This window comes from Cajanus cajan, chromosome 9, assembly GCF_000230855.2.
Source record: "Cajanus cajan strain Asha chromosome 9, NIPB_CcT2T_4, whole genome shotgun sequence".
Taxonomy (NCBI): Eukaryota; Viridiplantae; Streptophyta; class Magnoliopsida; order Fabales; family Fabaceae; genus Cajanus; species Cajanus cajan.
In genome coordinates this window covers 51,927,018-51,948,469 of record NC_138525.1, presented here as the reverse complement: position 1 = coordinate 51,948,469, position 21,452 = coordinate 51,927,018, and the positions used below count along the sequence as shown (strand labels likewise).

The following is a 21,452-nucleotide window of genomic DNA, read 5'->3' as shown; positions in this document are numbered from 1 at the left end:
CCATATACCCACAAATACTAACTTTAGCATCGGAGTCTCTTTTGCAGGTACCACTCCCACTTCGGAGCAGCCGACGTATCCAACGAAAGAGGCTCACCAATCTTGCCTAGCAGATCGTCCTCCTTAACCGATCTCCAGTAAGAACAGTATTTGTCATTGAAAAAGACTTTAATACCCTTAATATTTATACATAGTGTAATATATAAAAGTCTAATTATATTGTTAACAAAAGACCAAAAAAAAAAAAAACCCCAAAAATTATATTTGTTAACACACGCACACACAACTCCTATATACTTAATTTCTTATTCAGAAGCAGTAAAAATTCTTATTCAGAAGCAGTGAAAACTAATAGAACGAAAAAGTTAAATAAATCCATAAAAAACAACTCAGTTTCATGCGCCCTCAACCAGTTGAGACTAGATTCGCTGCCTGTTCTACGAACTTTCCAGAAGACAACTATCACTTTTACTCTAAAGAATGACCATTTTCTTCATCTTGATCTTAATCTTCTTCTAGTTTCGTTTCTCAATCCACTGTTCCTGAGATATCGCATGGCTCACGATAGCATCGGTACCGATTCACCTCTCTCTCGTCGTATAGTTCGTGCTTTCCTCCACTTCCTCAACTCTGGTATTCTTCTCCTCATTCATTCCCCACTAAGCAACACTACCCAATTTAATTCCCACTGCAATATTCTTTCTTTTTCGCGTATTTATGCTTTGCCAGCGATATTATGAACTGGGTCGCTTTATTTTTTCGTGATTAATTATGTTCGAGTTGCCAATTGTCGTTTCAATTCGATACTATGTGACAGCGTAGATAAAATTGTTGTTTGTTTTCAATTGGGTTGTAAATTTCGTTTCTTGATTCTTTAATTTTTAGTTATTTTATTTTTTATTGCGATCAATGGATGCTCTCTAATGTAATTTGGTTTCTGTGGAATAGTTGAGCCGGGTCCTGGGATTGATGCTGAGGGGATTGAGGTTGCTAGAGACTGTTTGACAGAGGCTTTTAAGCTGAATTCATCTCCTGTGGCTGGTGATACTGTGAAAACTGATTCATTGATTGACATATTCAAGTCTCTTGAAGCTAACAAGCAATGTGAAACTAGTAAGTCAGACGTTGGTCCTCGACCGGATTCTGCAGCTGCTGCTTCCAGTTCATTCTCGGGTGAGAATCCTGCTTGTGTGAAGAATCATTCTGAGGCGTCAAAATCTACGGTTAATTCACTTCACACTTACCCTCTTATGGTCCTTGCATTAGGCCAGTTTATTCATGTCAAACTCCAATTATGCATATCACTGAGGTGAAATTTCAATTCTAATTAGAGGCACTAACAACACCTATGGTACTGCATGCAAGTTTTATGCTTGAGTGTTTCACCATGTATCCAAGTATCCAACTATTGAAATTATTGGGATTTAGGTGAAGGAGGAAAACAGAGAACAAACTTCGAAAATCCATTCTTTTGATGAAAAAGATAAACTTTAGCATAAGATAAAGTTGGCCTGTGCAAGGTGCACATTTCAAGCTCAAGAGTCCTTTGCTTGTGGGAGTGTGATATAAAACAATTCATGTGCCTTACCAAATAGCTTAAACTTTTATGATGGATGGTTCATGACTGTGATATATATTGGTGGATCAATTTAAAGGATTTATTGTAACCTTTCTAGCATGCTTGACGAGTTTATTGGTTTGAGGAGTGTTAGGAATACTTCTCTAACACACTCTTTTACTGGTTAAATTTGTTTGAAAATTACAAAATCAGAAGAGTGATTCATTAAATAAGATGCGAGATCCATAAAACGTAGTGATTTCCAATAAATTTCAAACAATGAAAGAGAGTGTATTCAAGAGGGTATGGTAGAGTGTGTCCACGATAATTGTTTGTCACATTGATGCTGAATTATTTCATGATGTTTCTCTCTAATTTCACTGTTTTAGCAGCAATTTGCTCTACCACATTAATTTAAAATTGTGTAGTGCTGGAATTTGATTCAGCTCTGATTTATTTTACATGTTACTTGATCAGGATGAAGATTCAACACAGGGCGCTCATGTTTTTGGTAGGATAATCTGTCTTCTTTATTTTATTTGAAATTTGAGTTATTATATACTTAAACATTTATGTATAGAATGTTTTTATATTGTTTATGATCTTGAGGTTGTCAATGAGGGGACACTTTTTTTTGGGACAAGTTTATAGTTTTGCTACATTTAAATTCTTTTATGTTGTTCCTTGAGCATGCTCTGGGGTGTGGACCCCTTCAACAAGCATTATTACAGATATAATTAAGTAAATGATTTTTGTTTTCATTTACATGTCAAGGAGTAACACAATACTTCCTTTGGATAATGACATTTATGAAAATAAGAATTATAGTTTTGTAACATATTTTGAAAGACAATTTCTTGATGTGTTTAACATATTTATGATTTAATCTGATTGTGAATGGGTAAAAGGGCAGTGATAAAATTTTCTTGTTAATTATAACGATAGCTCTACCCTCCTAGGTTTTTAAGAAAAGGGTGCAGCCAGTGCTTGTTGTGGTGCAATGGGCAATGCTTGAGGGCCCCATTAGCGAGCTACTGTCTATGATTTTCTCTTTTGAAGATTAATTTGATATCATGTGGGCCAATGAACCAGGTATCAGATATGGGACAACAGCAATGTACTGTTTTAGTTAACTATTATAAAAAAAATTATTGTTAATCTAGAAGAGTCTGTTTATATTTTTTATGGTTTCATTCCACAAAAACTGTCTTTGTTTGATAATATTTGGGTTGTCTCATTTTTGTTATTTGGATTTCAAGAAAAGTTCCTAGATTTCATTTTTTTCTTCCTTTGGGTCTTTGTTAATGTGTGTTCCTAGATCATGGGGTTAGAAATAAAAAAATTAGTAAATATTAAATTAAACGTAATATTTTGAAAAACCAAGAAGCATGTAGTACTTTCTTCTTTATTGGTAATAAATGCTATTTTTTTATTCCTTAACATGTTATCATTAAGATGCACAGTTATAAAACATTTTCTTTTGGGGATAAAAGAAGATATTTATTAAAACCAAGAGAATATGGTTCTGCAGAGTTAGAAGGATACAAAATCCTTTTAAAAGGAGATGATAACAACCAAGAGAGAGTGGTTTGTGTATATTATGCATGGAGTGATCCCCCTCCCCCCCTCCTCTTGAATTTTTGGGTTCAGTAGTCGAGTTCCTCTACAGGTTCAGTTCAAATGGAATCTTGGCTTTAGTTTTATAAACGATCTTTGTGTGTATTAGAGAAGAGACTAGGATAATAAATACTTTTATTATTTTATTGTATTGATACAGTGTATTTTCTGTTTTCTGTTAAATGCTGCCAACTCATCAAGTTGGTTAGATTTGTTAGGTCTATATATGTAAGTGATATCTCACGGATATCACTATCTTGTTTTTCATCAATAATACAATCTACTGAAATTCTCTCAATCCTTTCTCTCATATGGTATCATCGTGAGCACGGTGAGATCTGGGTTTCTATTTTTCTGCTTGCGCCCTCTTTGTGTGGTTTTGCTTCTCGCGCCCTCTTTGCGCGATTTTGTTCTTCGCGCCCTCTTCGCGCGCTCTTTTTTTTTCGCTCGCGCGATTTTCTGCTTCGTTCGCGACTCACGCCCTCTCTGTACGATTTGCTCGCGTCCCTTCTTGATTCTTGTCTTCGACTTTGTCGTGCTGCTTCTGTTTGTTTTTTCTGCTCGCACTGGTCCTGCGCAACCCGTTGAGACTCTTCTTTTCCAATCTTGCTCCAATGGCCTCCGCTTCCGCAACCCCTGACAATTCTGTTTCGCATACATTCTCCCAATCTGTCACATGCAAACTGGATGAAAAGAACTTTATGACCTGGCAGCAACAGGTTACTGTTGTGATTCGTGCACATGACCTTGAACGGTTTGTCGTCAATCCTAAGATTCCGCTGAAATTTCTTACTGCTGAGGATCGTGACGCCAATGCTATCAATCCCGAATACACTGCCTGGGATTGCAAGGATTCGCTGCTGTTTTCCTGGCTCCTCGCAACACTTTCTGAATCAATTCAGGCTCACGTTGTCTCCTGTCGTCACTCGTACCAGATTTGGGATCTGGTGTTTCAACATTTTCAGTCACTCACCAAAATCAAAGCGACACAATTACGTCTAGAGCTTCGCACCATCAAGAAAGGAACAAGATCGTGTTCTGATTATCTCCTTCGCATCAGAACCATCGTTGAGACTCTTGCTTCGATTGGTAGTCCCATTTCGACCCGCGAACATGTTGAGTGCATTCTTGGTGGTCTCCCACCAGAGTATGACTCTCTAATTTCTACAGTCACTGCTTTTGTCAGTCGTGATGATATCCTTTCCCCCGCTGAACTTGAGAACATGATTCTTGCTCAGGAAGCAAGACTTGAACAAGCAAAGGCCGTTGTTATTCAAGAACCCTTGTCCATCAATCTTGCTCAAACTACTTCTATCCCAAATGGTGTTCCAAATGCCAATTTGGCTTTCCAGCAGCCTCAGATGTCAAACTCTCAGCCCAATACGTTTCAGAATTTCCCGTCTCAATCCCAAGGTGGCTTCAATAATCATGATGGAGGACGTGGCCGTGGCTCTCGTGGTGGACGAAATCGTGGTTCTGCTGTTCAATGCCAAATCTGTCACAAACGTGGACATGAAGCCTCCACGTGTCACCAGCTTTCCAATAGCTTATCATTGGGTGGTTTTAGATTGCCCTTCCATTCACTGTTTGCTCCTTACCCCACCTATGGTCCCAGTTCTCAACATGGGTATGTGCCTCAGAATCCTGGCCCTGGTGCTGTTCCCTACTATGGATCTGTCAATATGCTTGGACATTCAGGTCCAGTTTCGTGGCCTCCTTATCCCTTGGGTGGCTCTTTTTCTGGTCCTGGTCTCCCACCTCCTGGATTCACCTTCCCTGCAGCGACATCCAACCAGTCAAGTCATTCGCGTGCTGCATCCCCTGCTCAACATGCTGCTCCAACTCTAAACACTGCTATAGCATGGATTCCAGATTCTGGTGCTTCTCACCATGCAACCCCTGACCCTCAATATCTCTTGCAGAGTGCTCAATTCACTGGTGCAGAGCACATTGCTATGGCCAATGGCCAAGGTACATCTATTGCCTCAATAGGTTCTAATATGTTTCGGTCCCCTATGCATCCTTCCACAATTTTGTCTCTCAAAGACCTATTACTTGTTCCCACTTTAACCAAAAACCTAATAAGTGTTTCAAAAATTGCTATAGACAACAATGTCTACTTTGTTTTCTATCCTCATTGCTGTTTTGTCAAATCACAGGATTTGAACGAGACTCTTCTTGAAGGGAAACTTGGTGAAGATGGTCTCTATCATTTTCACCCACATCTGGTGAAGAAGGAATCTATCAATATTGATATTGAGAAGAATTCAGCTCTTCTTAAATCTGATCCTTGTATTTTTCTTTCTAAAAAATGTAATCATGTTGTTTCCAATACCTATAAACAGTGGCACTTACGGTTAGGGCATCCTCATCATGATTCCCTAACTAAAGCCTTACAAACTTGTAATATTCATCTTCCCACTGTTAATAAAATTTTTGATTTTTGTGACTCATGCTATATTGCCAAGTCTCATAGACTTCCTTCTCAATCTTCCACCACTGTTTATTCCAAACCACTTGAATTCGTTTTTCTATATGTTTGGGGACCTGCATCATTAGAATCTAGTTGTGGTTATTTGTATTTCTTAACGTGTGTTGACGCTTGTACCAGATACATGTGGATTTATCTCCTTCGTAGAAAATCAGACGTGTATTCCAATTTTCAAAATTTTAAAGCTCTGGCTGAGAAACAGTTCCAAACGCCTCTCAAATCTGTTCAAACAGATGGTGGTGGTGAATTTCGCACTTTAATTCTGTTTCTACAACAAGAAGGCATTATTCATAGACTTACTTGTCCCTATGCTCATCATCAAAACGACACTGTTGAACGGAGACACAGACATGTAATTGAACTTGGATTGGCAGTGCTTCACCATTTGGCCTTACCACTAAAATTTTGGGATCATGCCTTTTTAACTGCTACCTACTTAATCAACAGACTACCCACCTCTTCTGTTGGTTTTCAATCACCCTATAAACTGATTCATAACAAGGATCCAGATTATACATTTCTAAAGGTCTTCGGTTGTTCTTGTTTTCCATTACTTAGACCCTACAATCAGCACAAGATTCAACCTCGGTCAGAGGAGTGTCTATTCTTGGGATACTCTCCTAATCATAAGGGTTACAAATGTTTAAGCAGGTCTGGCCGAATCTATATCAGCAAAGATGTGATATTCAATGAAGGCAGATTTCCCTATAATGATCTTTTCATTACAAAACCCCAAGCCTCTATCCCTGCCACCTCTGTTTCTACACTTACCTCTCTTGTTTGTTCACACAACCTATCTTCCTTTACCATAATACCACCTGCTATTTCTGCCAGTTCTGGCTCCTCAGAATCCAATTTCCTTCCCTCTTCTACGCCTGCTAACATCTCCACTACTTCCACTACTGCTTCATCTTCTTCAAATTCACCTCCAGTCATACCTCCTAATGTTCATCCCATGACCACTTGCTCAAAAAATGGGATTATTCAACCCAGAATTAACCCTACACTTTTGTTGTCTAATGTCGAACCAAAAACGGTCAAAACTGCTCTTACTGATCCTAATTGGCTAGCTGCCATGCAAGCTGAAATCACTGCCTTACATGACAACCGTACATGGACATTGGTTGAATTACCTTCTAGCAGAAAACCCATTGGCTGCAGATGGGTTTTCCGTATTAAAGAGAATCCTGATGGCTCAATTAACAAGTACAAGGCCAGGCTTGTTGCCAAGGGCTTTCATCAAAATTTGCTAAAGACAACAATGTCTACTTTGTTGTAGAATGTAATTAGGACAGATTTGTGACAGATTTGTTCTATAATAATTAGGAGATTTGTTCTGTAATTAGGACAGATTTGTGACAGATTTGTTCTATAATAATTAGGAGATTTGTTTTGTAATTAGGACAGATTTGGCTGATTTGATTTGTACAGTTTTTATTTCCTTATTTCCTTAATTAGGAGACTAGTAGTCTATATAAATGTATTTTGTACAGACTCTCAATAATCAAGCAATTCAAATATTATTCAAATAATATTCTGTTCCTTTTTTCAAGTTGGTATCAGAGCTCCCGATCCAGGGGGCTCTGCTTCCGCATCGTCTAGGCAGCCTTCATTGCTGCGAATTGAATCTGTTCACTTTTAGCACCTTCCCAGCCGCTGTTCTTTGACCGAGCCACCACAGACTTGGTTGCCAACTATCCCTGATTCTGTCCCAAGGGTAGTTTTAAACGCAGTTACTGTTCACCAGACTCCTATTTCTGCATTTTATCATTCTCCCAGTATGTCTGAAGATAAGACAGCCCCTGTTTTGAGTACCAACGATTTACAGGTTCTGCAAAGCCCTTATTGCCTTGATGGGTGAAATTATTTACAGTGGGCTCAATTGGTTCGCACAACCCTCAAGGGACGAAAGAAGTTGAATCACATTGAAGGAGACCCTCCAGCCAAAACGGACCCAAAATATGAAGCTTGGGATGATGAAGACTCTCTGATCATGACCTGGCTGTGGCATTCTATGACATCGGAGATCAGCCGAAATTGCATGTTTTTCTCCAATGCGAAGGAAATTTGGGAGAACCTTAGAAAGACATATTCTATGAAGAAGGATACTGCAGCGTGTTATGACATAGAGAGCAAGATCTTTAATACCAAGCAAGGGAGTCTTTCAGTAACAGATTACTACGGAACATTGAATGGTTTGTGGATTGAGTTGGATCAATATCAGAATTTGAAAATGAAGTGTATAGCTGATTCAGACACACTAACAAAATTCCTAGAAAGGGTGCGAGTCTTTAAGTTCCTACATGGACTAAACTCAGAGTTTGATCCGATTCCGGTTCAGATTTTGGGTAAGAATAAACTTCCTTCTCTCTCGGAGGTGTTCCACATTGTACGAGGTGAAGAAACTCGGAGGTCAGTTATGTTGGAAGAAGGCAGTTCCATTGATGGTTCAGCCTTGGCTACGAGTAAGGGTCCTCTGGATGGTTCAGCCTTAGCTAGTGGCAAGGGTCCTGTAAAAGGCTCTTCATTTGGAAGGCCACCAATAAAAGCTGGTCGTGATGATCGATGGTGTAGTTATTGCAGGAAGTCGGGCCATACTAAGGAGACATGCTATAGGCTCCATGGGAAGGAGAAGGTCCTTGAGCGAACTGGAGGGTTCAAAGGGCTTACACAACGACGTGCTAATCAAGTAACATCTAACCATGAAAGTGCCCCATCTATCACACCAGCAGAAAATGAGGTACTAGCTCTCAGCAAAGCAGAGTTGGAACGCCTAAGGGCTCTTATGGACTCTCTTAGTAAGACATCTAATTCTTGTTCCTTAACCATGACTGGTAAGAGTTCTAGCTTCTTATCCTTTAATGCTTCTAATACTGAGAATATTTGGATTATAGACTCTAGTGCTACTGATCATATGACACCTCATTCTCCTTATTTTTCATCCTATACCACTTCATCTAGTAACCAACATATCACTATTGCTAATGGTTCTCATACCCCTGTTATTGGTTGTGGCAACATTCAACTTCAATCTTCCCTCCTTTTAAAAAATGTGCTTCATGTTCCACAACTATCTAACAACCTCTTGTCTATTCATAAGATCACCCAAGACTTAAACTGTGCTGTCACTTTTTTCCATTCCCATTGTGTTTTTCAGGATCTTGCCACGGGGAGGACGATTGGAATTGCTAAAGAGCAGGACGGGTTATATTACCTACAACATGAAGATAGTAAAGAGTGCACCAAACAAAAGGGACTCACATCCAGTCATCAGATGAGTTCAGAATCTTGGTCTTCCTCCCAGATATGGCTTCAACATAGGCGTCTTGGGCATCCTCCTTTTAGTGTCCTTAAGTCATTATTTCCTTTTTTGTTTACAAAAGTGTCGATTGAGTCCTTTCATTGTGATGTTTGTCAATTTGCTAAACATCATCGAACAGTTTTTCTTCCCCGTAATAATAAAAGTTCAAAACCTTTTGATCTTGTTCATTCAGATGTGTGGGGGCCTGCATCTACTTCTAATATTTCTGGTGCCAAGTGGTTTGTGTTGCGGGTTGCATCAATTGTCCTGTGGCGGAGGCTAGGTGGGCCAAGTCACTGTCGAATCATGGCGCTTGGGCTGCTGCGCTCTTAAGTAAAAAGAGTTGCGCCCTGACTAAAAGCTATAGCTTTTGGCCTAGTGGTAAGCGCTCGATCCAACAATTGGTATCAGAGCCAAGGTCATGAGTTCGATACCCAACGGGACAATTGCTGAGGGGGAGATTGTAGCGGGTTGCATCAATTGTCCCGTGGCGGAGGCTAGGTGGGCCAAGTCACTGTCGAATCATGGCGCTTGGGCTGCTGTGCTCTTAAGTAAAAAGAGTTGCGCCCTGACTAAAAGCTATAGCTTTTGGCCTAGTGGTAAGCGCTCGATCCAACAGTTTGTTTCTTTTATTGATGACTGTACACGAGATACCTGGATTTTCCTCATGAAAGATAAGTCTGAAGTTTTCCAATTGTTTGTTAATTTTTACCAAATGGTCCAAATACAGTTTGGGAGTCCTATTAAGAGATTGCGTTCTGATAATGGGAGAGAGTATGTAAATCAAAATCTCTCCAATTTCCTTAAAGAAAAAGGAGTTATTCATGAGTTAACCTGTGTGGACAGCCCCCAACAAAATGGGGTTGTAGAAAGGAAAAATCGTCATCTCCTTGAGGTTACTAGAGCATTACTCTTCCAAATGTCTGTCCCTAAGTCTTATTGGGGGGAAGCTGTTCTCACTGCCACATATTTAATCAATAGATTACCCTCTCGTGTTCTTGATGGTGTTAGCCCTGTTCAAGTCATGATCTCATTCTATCCTTCTATACCCATTATGACTAGCCTTCAAAGTCGTGTCTTTGGTTGCTCTGTTTTTGTCCATGTTCATAGCACTCATCGAGGAAAGTTAGATCCTCGGGCTATCAACTGTGTCTTCATAGGTTATGCCTCAAACAAAAAGGGATACAAATGTTATCTCCCCCAAAGTCTTCGTGTCTATGTCTCCAAGGATGTCACATTTCATGAAACAATCTTTCTTCACTAGTACTCAGCGTCAGGGGGAGAGTAATCTAGAAGAAGCTAAGTTCCTTGAGTTGTCATCTACTCCTTTGTTGCAAGATTCCGCTCTTATGGAGGATGACAAAGACCCTGGACCAATGCAAAATAATGAAGTTAGACGTTTTGGGATCCAATATCAATGAAGAGAAAAACCCGACCTGGTCGAACAGCAACTTCAATTGTCCGAACCGGACCTTAAATATCTCTTGTGATCTTAATCCAGATAATTTACCAATTGCCTTAAGAAAAGGAAAAAAGATCTTGTGCCAAATATCCTATATCCCAATTTGTGTCTACTAAAAATCTTTCTATGCAGCACCAAAGTTTTGTTTTAGCTATTGATTCTATCATAATCCCTACATCAGTACAAGAAGCCTTAAAGGATAAGAACTGGGTTCAAGCCATGAACGATGAAATGGGTGCATTGGAAAGGAATGAGACTTGGGAGATTGTAGAGAGACCAAAGGATAAGAAAGCAGTGGGTTGTCGGTGGATATACACGGTTAAGTATCGCTCTGATGGCTCACTAGACAAGTATAAAGCGAGGCTGGTTGCAAAAGGATACACCCAAACCTATGGGATTGATTATGACGAGACTTTTGCTCCAGTGGCAAAAATGAATACAGTCAGAATTATCCTCTCCTTGGCAGCACACTTTGGTTGGGAGATGCATCAGTTCGATATTAAAAACGCCTTCCTGCATGGAAGCTAAGATGAAGAAGTATACATGGAAATTCCACCTGGATATGGTGTTGCTGGTGGAGGGAGTAAGGCTTGCAAATTAAAGAAAGCCTTGTATGGCCTTAAACAGTCACCTCGGGCCTGGTTTGGGAGGTTCACTCAGGCAATGGTATCTTTGGGGTACAAACAAAGCCAAGGTGACCATACTTTCTTCATAAAACATTCACAAGACGGAAAACTCACTCTACTTTTAGTCTATGTGGATGATATGATTATTGCAGGTGACAATGAGAAGGAAAAACAGAATTTGAGGGAGAAGTTGGCTGCTCAATTTGAAATGAAGGATCTTGGTAAGCTAAAGTACTTCCTTGGGATAGAAGTTGCATACTCCAAACAAGGTATCTTTATTTCTCAAAGGAAATACATTCTTGATCTTCTTAAAGAGACTGGTAAGTTGGGCTGTAAGACCACTAGAGCACCCATAGAGCAAAATCATAGAATTGGGAATGATGAGGAAAGCCCAAAGGTGGATAAGACACGTGGGAAAGCTCATCTATTTATCCCACACCAGACCAGACATAGCCTATGCGGTTAGTGTGGTTAGTCAGTTCATGCATGATTCAAAAGAAAGACACTTGCAAGCAGTAAATAGAATTATTCAGTACTTGAAGGCTTCTCCAGGGAAAGGATTGCTATTTAAAAAGGAGGGGAACTTATCCATGGAAGTGTATACTGATGCTGACTATGCAGGATCAGTTGTTGATAGGAGGTCCACCACAGGATATTGCATGTTCTTGGGTGGAAATTTGGTGACATGGAGGAGCAAGAAGCAAAATGTGGTTGCAAGATCAAGTGTAGAGGCAGAATTTAGAGCTATGGCACAAGGGGTCTGTGAATTGTTATGGATGAAGATAATACTTGATGACCTCAAAATAAAGTATGAAGCTCCTATGAGACTGGTTTGTGATAATAAATCAGCCATTAGCATTGCGCACAATCCAGTTCAACATGATCGGACAAAGCACATAGAGATAGACCGACATTTCATTAAGGAAAAATTGGACAGCGGTCTTATAGCCACCGAGTACATTCCTTCAAGACTGCAGTTGGCAGACATGTTCACTAAGGGACTTCCCACCGAGTAGTTTAAAGATCTTACTTGCAAGCTGGGAATGATAGATATACATTCACCAGCTTGAGGGGGAGTGTTGTAAAATGTAATTAGGACAGATTTGTGACAGATTTGTTCTATAATAATTAGGAGATTTGTTCTGTAATTAGGACAGATTTGGCTGATTTGATTTGTACAGTTTTTATTTCCTTATTTCCTTAATTAGGAGACTAGTAGTCTATATAAATGTATTTTGTACAGACTCTCAATAATCAAGCAATTCAATTATTATTCAAATAATATTCTGTTCCTTTTTTCAAGTAAAGTTATATTGATATTCTCAATATTTGAATGCAGAATCTAAAGATGAACTCTGTGACGAATTCTTTGCTGCTCTGGATAGAAATCACTATTTTGGGATTGTTGGGCTTGATGATCCAGAGCAACTGGAGAAAGCAAGTTGCTTATTTGATAATGCTTTTATGGTATGACATACTATTTCATGCATAAGCACATGTTGCATTTCTGGCTGACGGTGAAACTTAAAACATAGCTATTTTATTTGCTTCAATATTTAAATACCCCACATGGCTTTTTGCAACAGTCATACTTCACTCGTTACTTTATTATATTTGGTTTATTTCTCTCCTGATATACACGACTGATTTCCACTTGCAAAAAAGAAATTTGAAAATTAATTAACACTACACTACTGATTTGAAATCAGAACTCAACATGTGCTTGATTTTTTTATAGTTTTAATAGAAAGTTCTTTGCATTAACTTAAGGTTCTAGAACCATTTTTCTCGATTTCTATAACTCATAAAAATGTTGCAAGTTGAAATTCTATGCACCCTTAATTTGTTATGTCCTGCTAACCTGAGCAACTTGTGGGAGCAGGTTGGAACTCCAGAAAATAGGTGCAGTGTTGGTGTTATTGGACCTTCCCTATTTTCAAATTGTGGTTCTAATTATATGATGCTTTAATTATAGGATGGAAAAATGGTGCTGGAACTTGTTAGAGATGGTAGAGGGATGGGGAAGATGAGGACCTATATGAGAGCATGTTCAGCATAAAGGAAGAAGATAGAGAGAGAAAAATATCCTCATTGGTTTTTAGAATTAATGCATGTTTGGTTCAGCTTATATTAAAGAAACAATCACTTATTTTTGCTAGATTATTGAGAGAGTTTTCGAAAAATAACCAATTAATTTTGAGAAACAGTTGCAAGTGTGTTTGTTTAAAGAATCCCAGGATGGCTGGAGTGGGAAAGATAAATGTTTTACCAATTTGGTCAGATCATTACTGTAAATTGTAAAATAAAGATGTTTGGGAAACTTGACTCAATATGGGTGCAGAAGATCTTTGTGTTTATATTCAATAAATTATGCTAGCAGAGGACATAAATACTGTCCACATATTAGTCATATGTGTAATACACATACACTCCTTCAAGTTGGTTCATAAATGTAATCATTCTCAACTTCTTATAATCAACCCTATTTCCATGAAGGAAGATGTGCTGAAACTGTGTGTCTCACTACACCGGGACATGTTTATATATATGCACAAAAGTAGGGTGGTATCTCAACATGTTTTATTTTAACAGTTCCAACATGTCAACTTAGCTAGAGGTCCTTAGAGTAATTCAACATCATAAGTCTAAGCATAACCTCGATAGATGCAATCATTTCTTTGACTTTAACTACATACCTTTGTTTACTACAAATTGCACATTTACCAATAAGCAAACTATGCATGCTTGGGTATGCTTTAAAGCTATCTTTTATCTTCCATTGCATGTTGACATCCCTCATCTTAGAATTTGGGTTTGGGGTTAATTCTACTCTATAAAATCGATTTGTAAGGTGAGAATTGTCCCTTACTTATATAATCTTTAATTGTCTTATTTTTAGTTGATATGGGATTTATATTTTTTCCAATACACCCCCTCACACCTAATACTATTGGGTTTGATGCGAGTATCAATGGTGGGTGGCTTTTTTTAGAGTGAATTTAGATAGTTGTGATACCATCTTAGAGTGTGGATTTGAGCCTAACTCAACTCTACAAAACCGATTTGTAATGTTAGGATTGGCCCCCACTTATATATCTTTAATTGTCTTATCTCTATTTGATGTGAGACTTGGATTTTTTCCATTACCTCATGATTCAGGCCTTGGAAATAGTTTTGGGAATTGTAACAACATTGAAAGAAGCAACAAAGGATTTGGAGGAAGGAGAAAGTTGCTCATACTCATATTGAATAAAGGGAGCAATAAGATGATGAATGACACAAATTTGGACCTTATGGCAATGGGAAGATCTAAAGTTGGATTTTGAGATGTTGGGATGGACAAAGGGGGTACATGGGGATTATGCATACACTATTCGAAGGAATGGCCAAGGTGGTGAGAAAGAACGAACTTTTGCTAAGGAAGATGTAGATTCAGAGTTAGATTGCCTGTGTGTACTAAATGTACAATAAAGTGACAAGAAACTAATGAATTCATCCCATTTCTTCTGTTCAGTAAATGAATTTCATTTGATGAGTTCTATTGATATCCCATTAGATGCTCAAGTCAGTTCCCATTAGTTTGTTGATAATATGCACATTATTATTTTTACTACTTGATATTTTATGTAATTCATATCTTGATTTTTGTTGTCAAATTCTACAACATTGGCAGCCAAGTCTTATACCACTTGATGGGGTTGGCTATGTGGATAAATCAATGCCATTAGGTTGATGGCTTCTATCAGAAAACAAATTATTAGTAAAACTGTCAGTTTAATTCTGATTAAATTCGCTTCTTTGTAGGAGATGGAAAGATCCAGTTGCCACCAGCTTAGTTTGAAGAACATGGCTGAATCACTAAAATCACTAGGTATGATAAGTGATTTGACTTTAAGAAGCTTGATTTTTTATTTTTTTATTTTTCACTTGGATGAATTGCAAATCCCTCACACTCAAACTGTGACACACAGGGAGCATAATACATCCTTTACTCATAAGAATTGAATTATGCAACTCTTTTTTCTTTTTAAAATCAAAATAAAATGTAACATTTCTAAAATTTGTATAAGTCAAAACTTGTCTTTATATTGCACTGTGGATTGGTGTAATTAGATTGTTTTTCAATTTGAATCTATGATGTGTTGTTAAAGAATATTTATCCAGTGATAGATTTTTGTAAGATGATTAAGTAATTGAAATTGGATTTTCACCCAGGTAACAAGGCTATGCAATCTAAGAAATACTCTGATGCAATTGACTTGTATAATGCTGCCATTGCACTCTATGAAAAGAGTGCTGTCTACTACTGCAACAGGTATTCCTGTTTTATATTGTCTCAAATATACCATGTTTTTAGTATATCACCTTGTAGATAGGGTTTGGAAGAGCTTATGACTCCCATAAATTCTATTTAGTTTATATATTTGTTTGGATAAACTTCTCCATAAATACTTGTAGAGAAAAAAAAAGGTAAAATGAATTAAGTTTCTTTCATAAGCTAAAATCAACTTATGTACTTGTTAGAAAATCTGAGAAATATCTTTGTTTTTTTTTTTTTATATCTTAGAATATTTTAGAGTATCCTAGATGATCTCTTAGAATTTATTCTTCTTTTATATTTTATGATTTTGTTACTTTATTTAGTTAGGTTTAGGATTCTATATTTAGTATATGAAGGGCTATTTGGTTATCATTTGTAATCACCTCATTACATCGTAATAATATCAATCTTATATTATTTTGATTCTCTATTATTTCCTTTTCTTCTTCCCTACCTAAAAAATATTTGAATACAAAATTAATTTTTATAGAAGCTTTCTCATCTAACTTCACAAAAAGCTAAAGTGCACATTTGATTTTAGCTTTGATGAAAATTTTACATCGATTAGTGAAGAAGGCTATAATAGTGTATACAAGTAGGGAGTAATCCTCATCTTACAAGTTAGTTTTGTAAAATTGAGTTAAGTTCCTAATTCACTTTCTTAAGATAGTATTAGGATCTATTCTTATTATTGTTAAGTTTATCAGGCCACCCGTTGTTTGACTGTCATCAAACCACCCGTAGTTGTTTAGTCCTGCAAACTTTACATTCGAAATGTATTGTTCTTGATGTGAGAGGGTGTGTTGGAAATCCTACATTAATTACTGAGAAGGTCATAATAGTGTATATAAGTGAGAAATAACCTTCATTTTACAAGCTGATTTTGTATGGTTGAGTTAGGTGCTTGATACACTTTCTTCAAAAGCTTATTAGAGAAGCTAAATTCATTACCTCATTTTTTTATGGAGAAGTTTATTTAGACATGTTCTATTTCAATAAGTTTCTTAGTATAGCTTATCAAAATAAGCTCTTTTTGAATCACTATGATCGGTTTAGTAGTGGGAGCTTGAGGTAGTATACACAAAATCCCAAGTTTGAACTCAGGTGCCATCATTGTAATTCCGATTGTAAAAAAACAAATGCTCTTTTTTGCTTATTCCAATAAGTTTCATGGTTAAATTTATGGCATCAACATTCATGCTTATTAAATAAGTGTTTAATTAAGTTATTTACCTTAATATACCACATGGTGGGGGTGGCAAGACATTGTTAATGGTAATAATAGGATTTTGTGGGATAGCAAATTTTATTTCAAAGTAAGCTTGCTATGTTCTGTACACTCTTGAATAATTATGAGAAACAAGTTCTGTAAGGTTCTAAATGTATGTTTTAATATGGAGTATAGAAAAGAACTAAAGACATCTGCTTTAACTAAAGACATCAAGTCAATTTGTTTTGGCTAGCGTCCTTTAGGTTCAAAATATCCCTTACCCTTGAAGAACGGAAATAGGAGTGATGGTGGATCACAATACCTCTTTTTATTTGTCTACTTTCAAATGCATCTTTCTTTATTTGGTTCAGATTTCGGAATATAATTCTGTGGACAGTTGTCTGGTTCAGATTACCTTAGGAACCAGTTTATTTAACTGATGAATCTGCATTTTGTGCCTTCATTTTTTGACACATATCAGAGCAGCTGCTTACACTCAGATTAACAAATATACAGAAGCAATCCAAGATTGTATTAGATCTATCGAGATCGATCCAAACTACAGCAAGGCATACAGTCGTCTGGGTATGGCTTATTATGCACAAGGAAATTACAGAGACGCTATTGAATTAGGATTTAGAAAAGGTTGATAAAGGATTATATTCTTACCCTTATTTATTCTTGTAATTTGTTTTATTTTATGTTTTTACTTGAAATCATCTGGAGAATGTTGACTTCATTGTTATCTACTGTTACATATCACCTTACTAATGCAATGTTAATCAATACTTGGAGTTTTTCTCCAAGTTCATATTTAGTTAGCTTTTTTTTTTTCATTTGGGCTTCCTATTCCTGCAGGAGCATGCATGTTAAGAATTGATTTTACCGACAATGCATTCTGTATTTATCAGAATTATAGTTAGAATTTGGAATTCTAGCATTGGTTCCAAGCTGATTGGAATTTGGAAATGATAAATCCCGTGAATCTCAAATTCAATTTATTTTTCTTAACATGATGTTTTGTGTTTCTGCAGCTTTGCAGTTGGATCCAAATAATGAGACTGTCAAAGAAAATATACGGGTTTGTTCAGTTTTTCCTTTTCATTCTTCTTCTCTTACTACTTTTCCCATGTGATTGTAATGCTCTTGTTAACCACAGGTAGCCGAGGGTAAGTTGTCAGAAGAGATACACCATGCATATCAGCATCACAACCAGGTATTATTATTATTATTATTATTAAATTCAGTTATTATCCATATCTATGTCTTTGGTACTGCATATGATCATAGCTACAGTATACTTTTAATTTGTATCATATGTACTGCATGATTTGGGAGTACGAATCCTTCTTTGCTCTCTTTTTACCTTCCAAAATAATATTTAGATAAGAAATTGTTATAGCGCAATTTAAAATAACATTTTCCCAAAGAAATACATGATTTTATAGTTATTGTTCTCTTCCAGTTCCACAAGCTCTCTTTTTGAACTCCCCTGTTCCTAAGAATCATACTGATGTTACTTTCATGTAGTTTTGTTCATATATCTCTCTTTATTTATAATCTATGAATTTAATGTAGTTGTTACTTCACTAAAATGTAAGCAAGCATTTTTTCTTTTCTCCTTCATTAAGCAGCGACTTCAATTTTTTCCTTGTTGATAAGTTATTTCTATTAAGGTAGCTATAGCATTTTGATGACTGATTGCGACATTGCTCTAACACAATGTCTCAACTAAACAACTTTTTCCTCTTCATTCTCTAAAGAATCCAAGACCATCTCAAGAATTTCCAAACCTATCTGCACGAGGATCAAGAAGCCAAGCAGCACCACCTCCATTTTCCTCTGTGCCATTTAACCCGAATGATCTTGCAAACATGTTCATGAACATAGCCGGGAACGCTACGCAGCAGGGGTCACATTCTGTGGAAAGGCAAGAAGATACCAATAATAGTGGTGGAGCTAGTGAACCTGAAATAAGGATTGGGGGCAATATTAGTGTAAACCTTGACCAAATGCCTGAGAATCTAACAGGGGCCTTCCAATCTATGATGGAAATGTTATCTGGGTCTGGGGTTGTACCCCCTGGACAACCACAAGATCATATGAATGGAAGAAATAGAACAGCACCAAACTAGGCTACTTCAGCATTATGAGACTGTAAAGACTTGCAAAATTGTTACATTTTTTTGCTGTTTAATTTTTTGAACAAGATTACAGCATTAACTAACAAGGTTGTCGCCTATAGAGCTTTTGAGGCCCTATCCTTTAGGGAAACAGAAATACAGAATTAATTTTCATTGATGCAATATCCTTGCTTTTTTCGGTTATGAAGTTTATGGATTTGGACGAGTGATGATTTACTAAGGGGCATAGTTATTGTAGCCAAGTTCAGGTTATTTCTTACAAATTTTTGTTGTGTATGCTGTGAAGCAAAGGATTTTTTTGTCTCATCCTTTAAGAAAGGTTTCAAGTTGAAGGAACGGTGTGGCTGCTGCAGTCTTATAGTCTGAATCATGTAGTATCTGGCAATTAAGTGAATTTATTTGCAAAATCTTGTACATGTAAGTTCAATATATTATGATTTTGGCATGATAGTTATCACTTTTTGTGTCGGTATTATTTAATAAAAAGAAAAGATTTTTATTCCTTGGTCTAACTTTATCAAGAAAAAAATTGAGAAAATATACATAAGAGGAATGTTACTAATAATTTTTTAAACACTTATTTTTTTAATACTTTCTTTGCTATTGGTTGGAATTTATAAAAAGAAAATTACAAATTGTGGTTGGCTTTATGTTTTACATTAGAGAAAATGTTGTTAAGATGTAAAAATGATTTGACACGTACTTAAGTATATGGTGGGATATTGATTAATGTGGAAGAATGGAGGGTGAGAAAAAGTGTAGGTGGTAGTTTCGTAGAGTCCGTGAGCAGCTTCCACAAGGGTGTGGTCCAGTCCAACTCATGCCGGGTGTGTTGAATGTTCGTATCCTATGTTACATTACAAGTTCCAAAAACTATAGCAAATTCCCATTTTTCTCATCTCACCCAATGAAGGTACTATTTATTTCATTTGTCACAAACTTTACGTTGTTATTTTCACTAATTATTGATCCCCTAGATCATATGACTAATAGTACCTTAGAAGTTGTTTGCTATATAATAAATTTTAGAGGATAATTATAAATTTACTTCATATTTTTTGCCATATACATTATTTTTCTAGACATATTCAAAGGTGGACCTTCATTATAGGTGGTCCATCATTTACCATACTTAATGACCTAGACTCCTAACAAACAACCCCCTAATGTTGACTATTGTGCACCACCAAGGCATCAACTACCACCGTTATCTCCATCACTCCTCAACTCCATGACCTTTCTACCCTTAACTTCTCAAAACATTTTATTGAAGTTCTGAACCAAACAAGCATCAGAAACCATGTTTTGCAATTCTAGCTTATTATCCCATGGACATAATAAGAAGCAACCAAGTTAAACATCCTGATGCATGCTTTTAATATAACTGGTGGTGATCATATGCAGTACCAAAAGTCTTCTATAGTAGTTTCTTCATATGTGAATTTAATTTATAAAGAAACTAAAAAAAAACTTATTTTTTATTTTTCTTGAAAATACTTATAAATAAATTTTATCTACATAAACTCTAAATATAAATATCTTTCAACATAAATTTAAACCTTAATTCACCTTGTGAAACCCCTCCTGCCAATAAATTTAGTAACAATAACTATTACGAATGAAAGTGTGCTAAAGAAAATATTTAACATTTTGTCTATGTTTTGAATGACAGACATTACTCAATTACACTTATACGCATATCTTGGTCTCTTCTCCATACTTCCATTCTAATTGTATTACGTGTCTTAAGTTGCGAGTGGAGGAAACACTTTTCTACGAATAAATCCACCTTGTACGATCTATCAAAGTTTTATAGTCAAAAAGTTTGGATAAGGTAATGTAACAAGATCCTCCTTACTTTAGGTCGTGAACCAAACTATTATTATTTATAGTAAATTTTAATTTTTATACATTATTAATTAAAATCACTTTATATAATTTCTAAAATAATTATTATAAAACAAACAATCTTATCATATATATGTACTATCCATTCTGAATAAAAAAGTATAAAAGTTTTATATTTTTGGTGTATTTATATTTTTTTAACTTAAAAATATTTTTAGTTCATGATATATATATATATATATATATATATATTGTATTTTATAAAATTATTTTCGTATTTTTTTTTTATTTTAGTTGTTTTTATTTTATTTTAATTCTTGTAATATACTTATTTTCTCTTTTTTTTTTTTTGTGTTTGCAATATGTGAATGATTTATTTCTAGTTTTTTTCAAAGGAATTAAATCAAAATGAAAAGGTTAATTACAATAACTAAAATGAGAAATAAAGTGCTTGTTATGGTGGATAATCATGGCATATTTTCTATGGTGGACAATTGAATAATTATTTACTTTTATTTTTTAAATTTAAATTATTTAAAATTATTAAAAAAAGTCTTTTTTTTATAATTCAACGTTTCCTTCACATTAACATAGCTAAGAGCATTGAATACGATTGATTTAGAACTCCGAATTGAACTGCCACCATTGGTTACACTAGATGAAGTTGTTGGAGAACCCTAGTTCCCATTAGTTGGAGCTGCAAAAGAGCTTCTAGTAGTTGATGAACATCATCTCGTTGTCAATAAAAATAAAAATATAAACTAGTACCAAAATTAAAAAACTATTTAAAAAATATTTTTACAATGACGAAAATAAATAAGTATATGTAAAAACTAAAAATATATTTAATTAAATTCTTATTAATATTGTCTTC

At 36.0% G+C, this 21,452-nt stretch overlaps 1 protein-coding gene across 1 annotated transcript; it reads left to right on the top strand.

The window, feature by feature from the left end:
* The first annotated feature begins 389 nt into the window (after window positions 1-389).
* On the top strand, window positions 390-19,198 carry TPR8 (Tetratricopeptide repeat (TPR)-like superfamily protein). Its single transcript, XM_083064037.1, has 10 exons — window positions 390-633; window positions 949-1,223; window positions 2,036-2,069; window positions 12,395-12,522; window positions 14,860-14,926; window positions 15,271-15,370; window positions 17,068-17,231; window positions 17,621-17,667; window positions 17,746-17,802; window positions 18,350-19,198. Exons 1-10 carry the CDS (start codon window positions 555-557, stop codon window positions 18,719-18,721), a joined length of 1,323 nt encoding a protein of 440 aa, XP_082920163.1. The 5' UTR covers window positions 390-554; the 3' UTR covers window positions 18,722-19,198.
* The last annotated feature ends 2,254 nt before the right edge of the window (window positions 19,199-21,452 follow it).

Bases quoted from the DNA above. Each gene is read 5' to 3' on its own strand.
- TPR8 (XM_083064037.1), top strand. From the start codon at position 555: ATGGCTCACGATAGCATCGGTACCGATTCACCTCTCTCTCGTCGTATA. The intron at 1,224-2,035 runs GTTAATTCACTT...TTACTTGATCAG, and splicing joins CTGAGGCGTCAAAATCTACG to GATGAAGATTCAACACAGGG. The intron at 2,070-12,394 runs GTAGGATAATCT...ATTTGAATGCAG, and splicing joins ACAGGGCGCTCATGTTTTTG to AATCTAAAGATGAACTCTGT.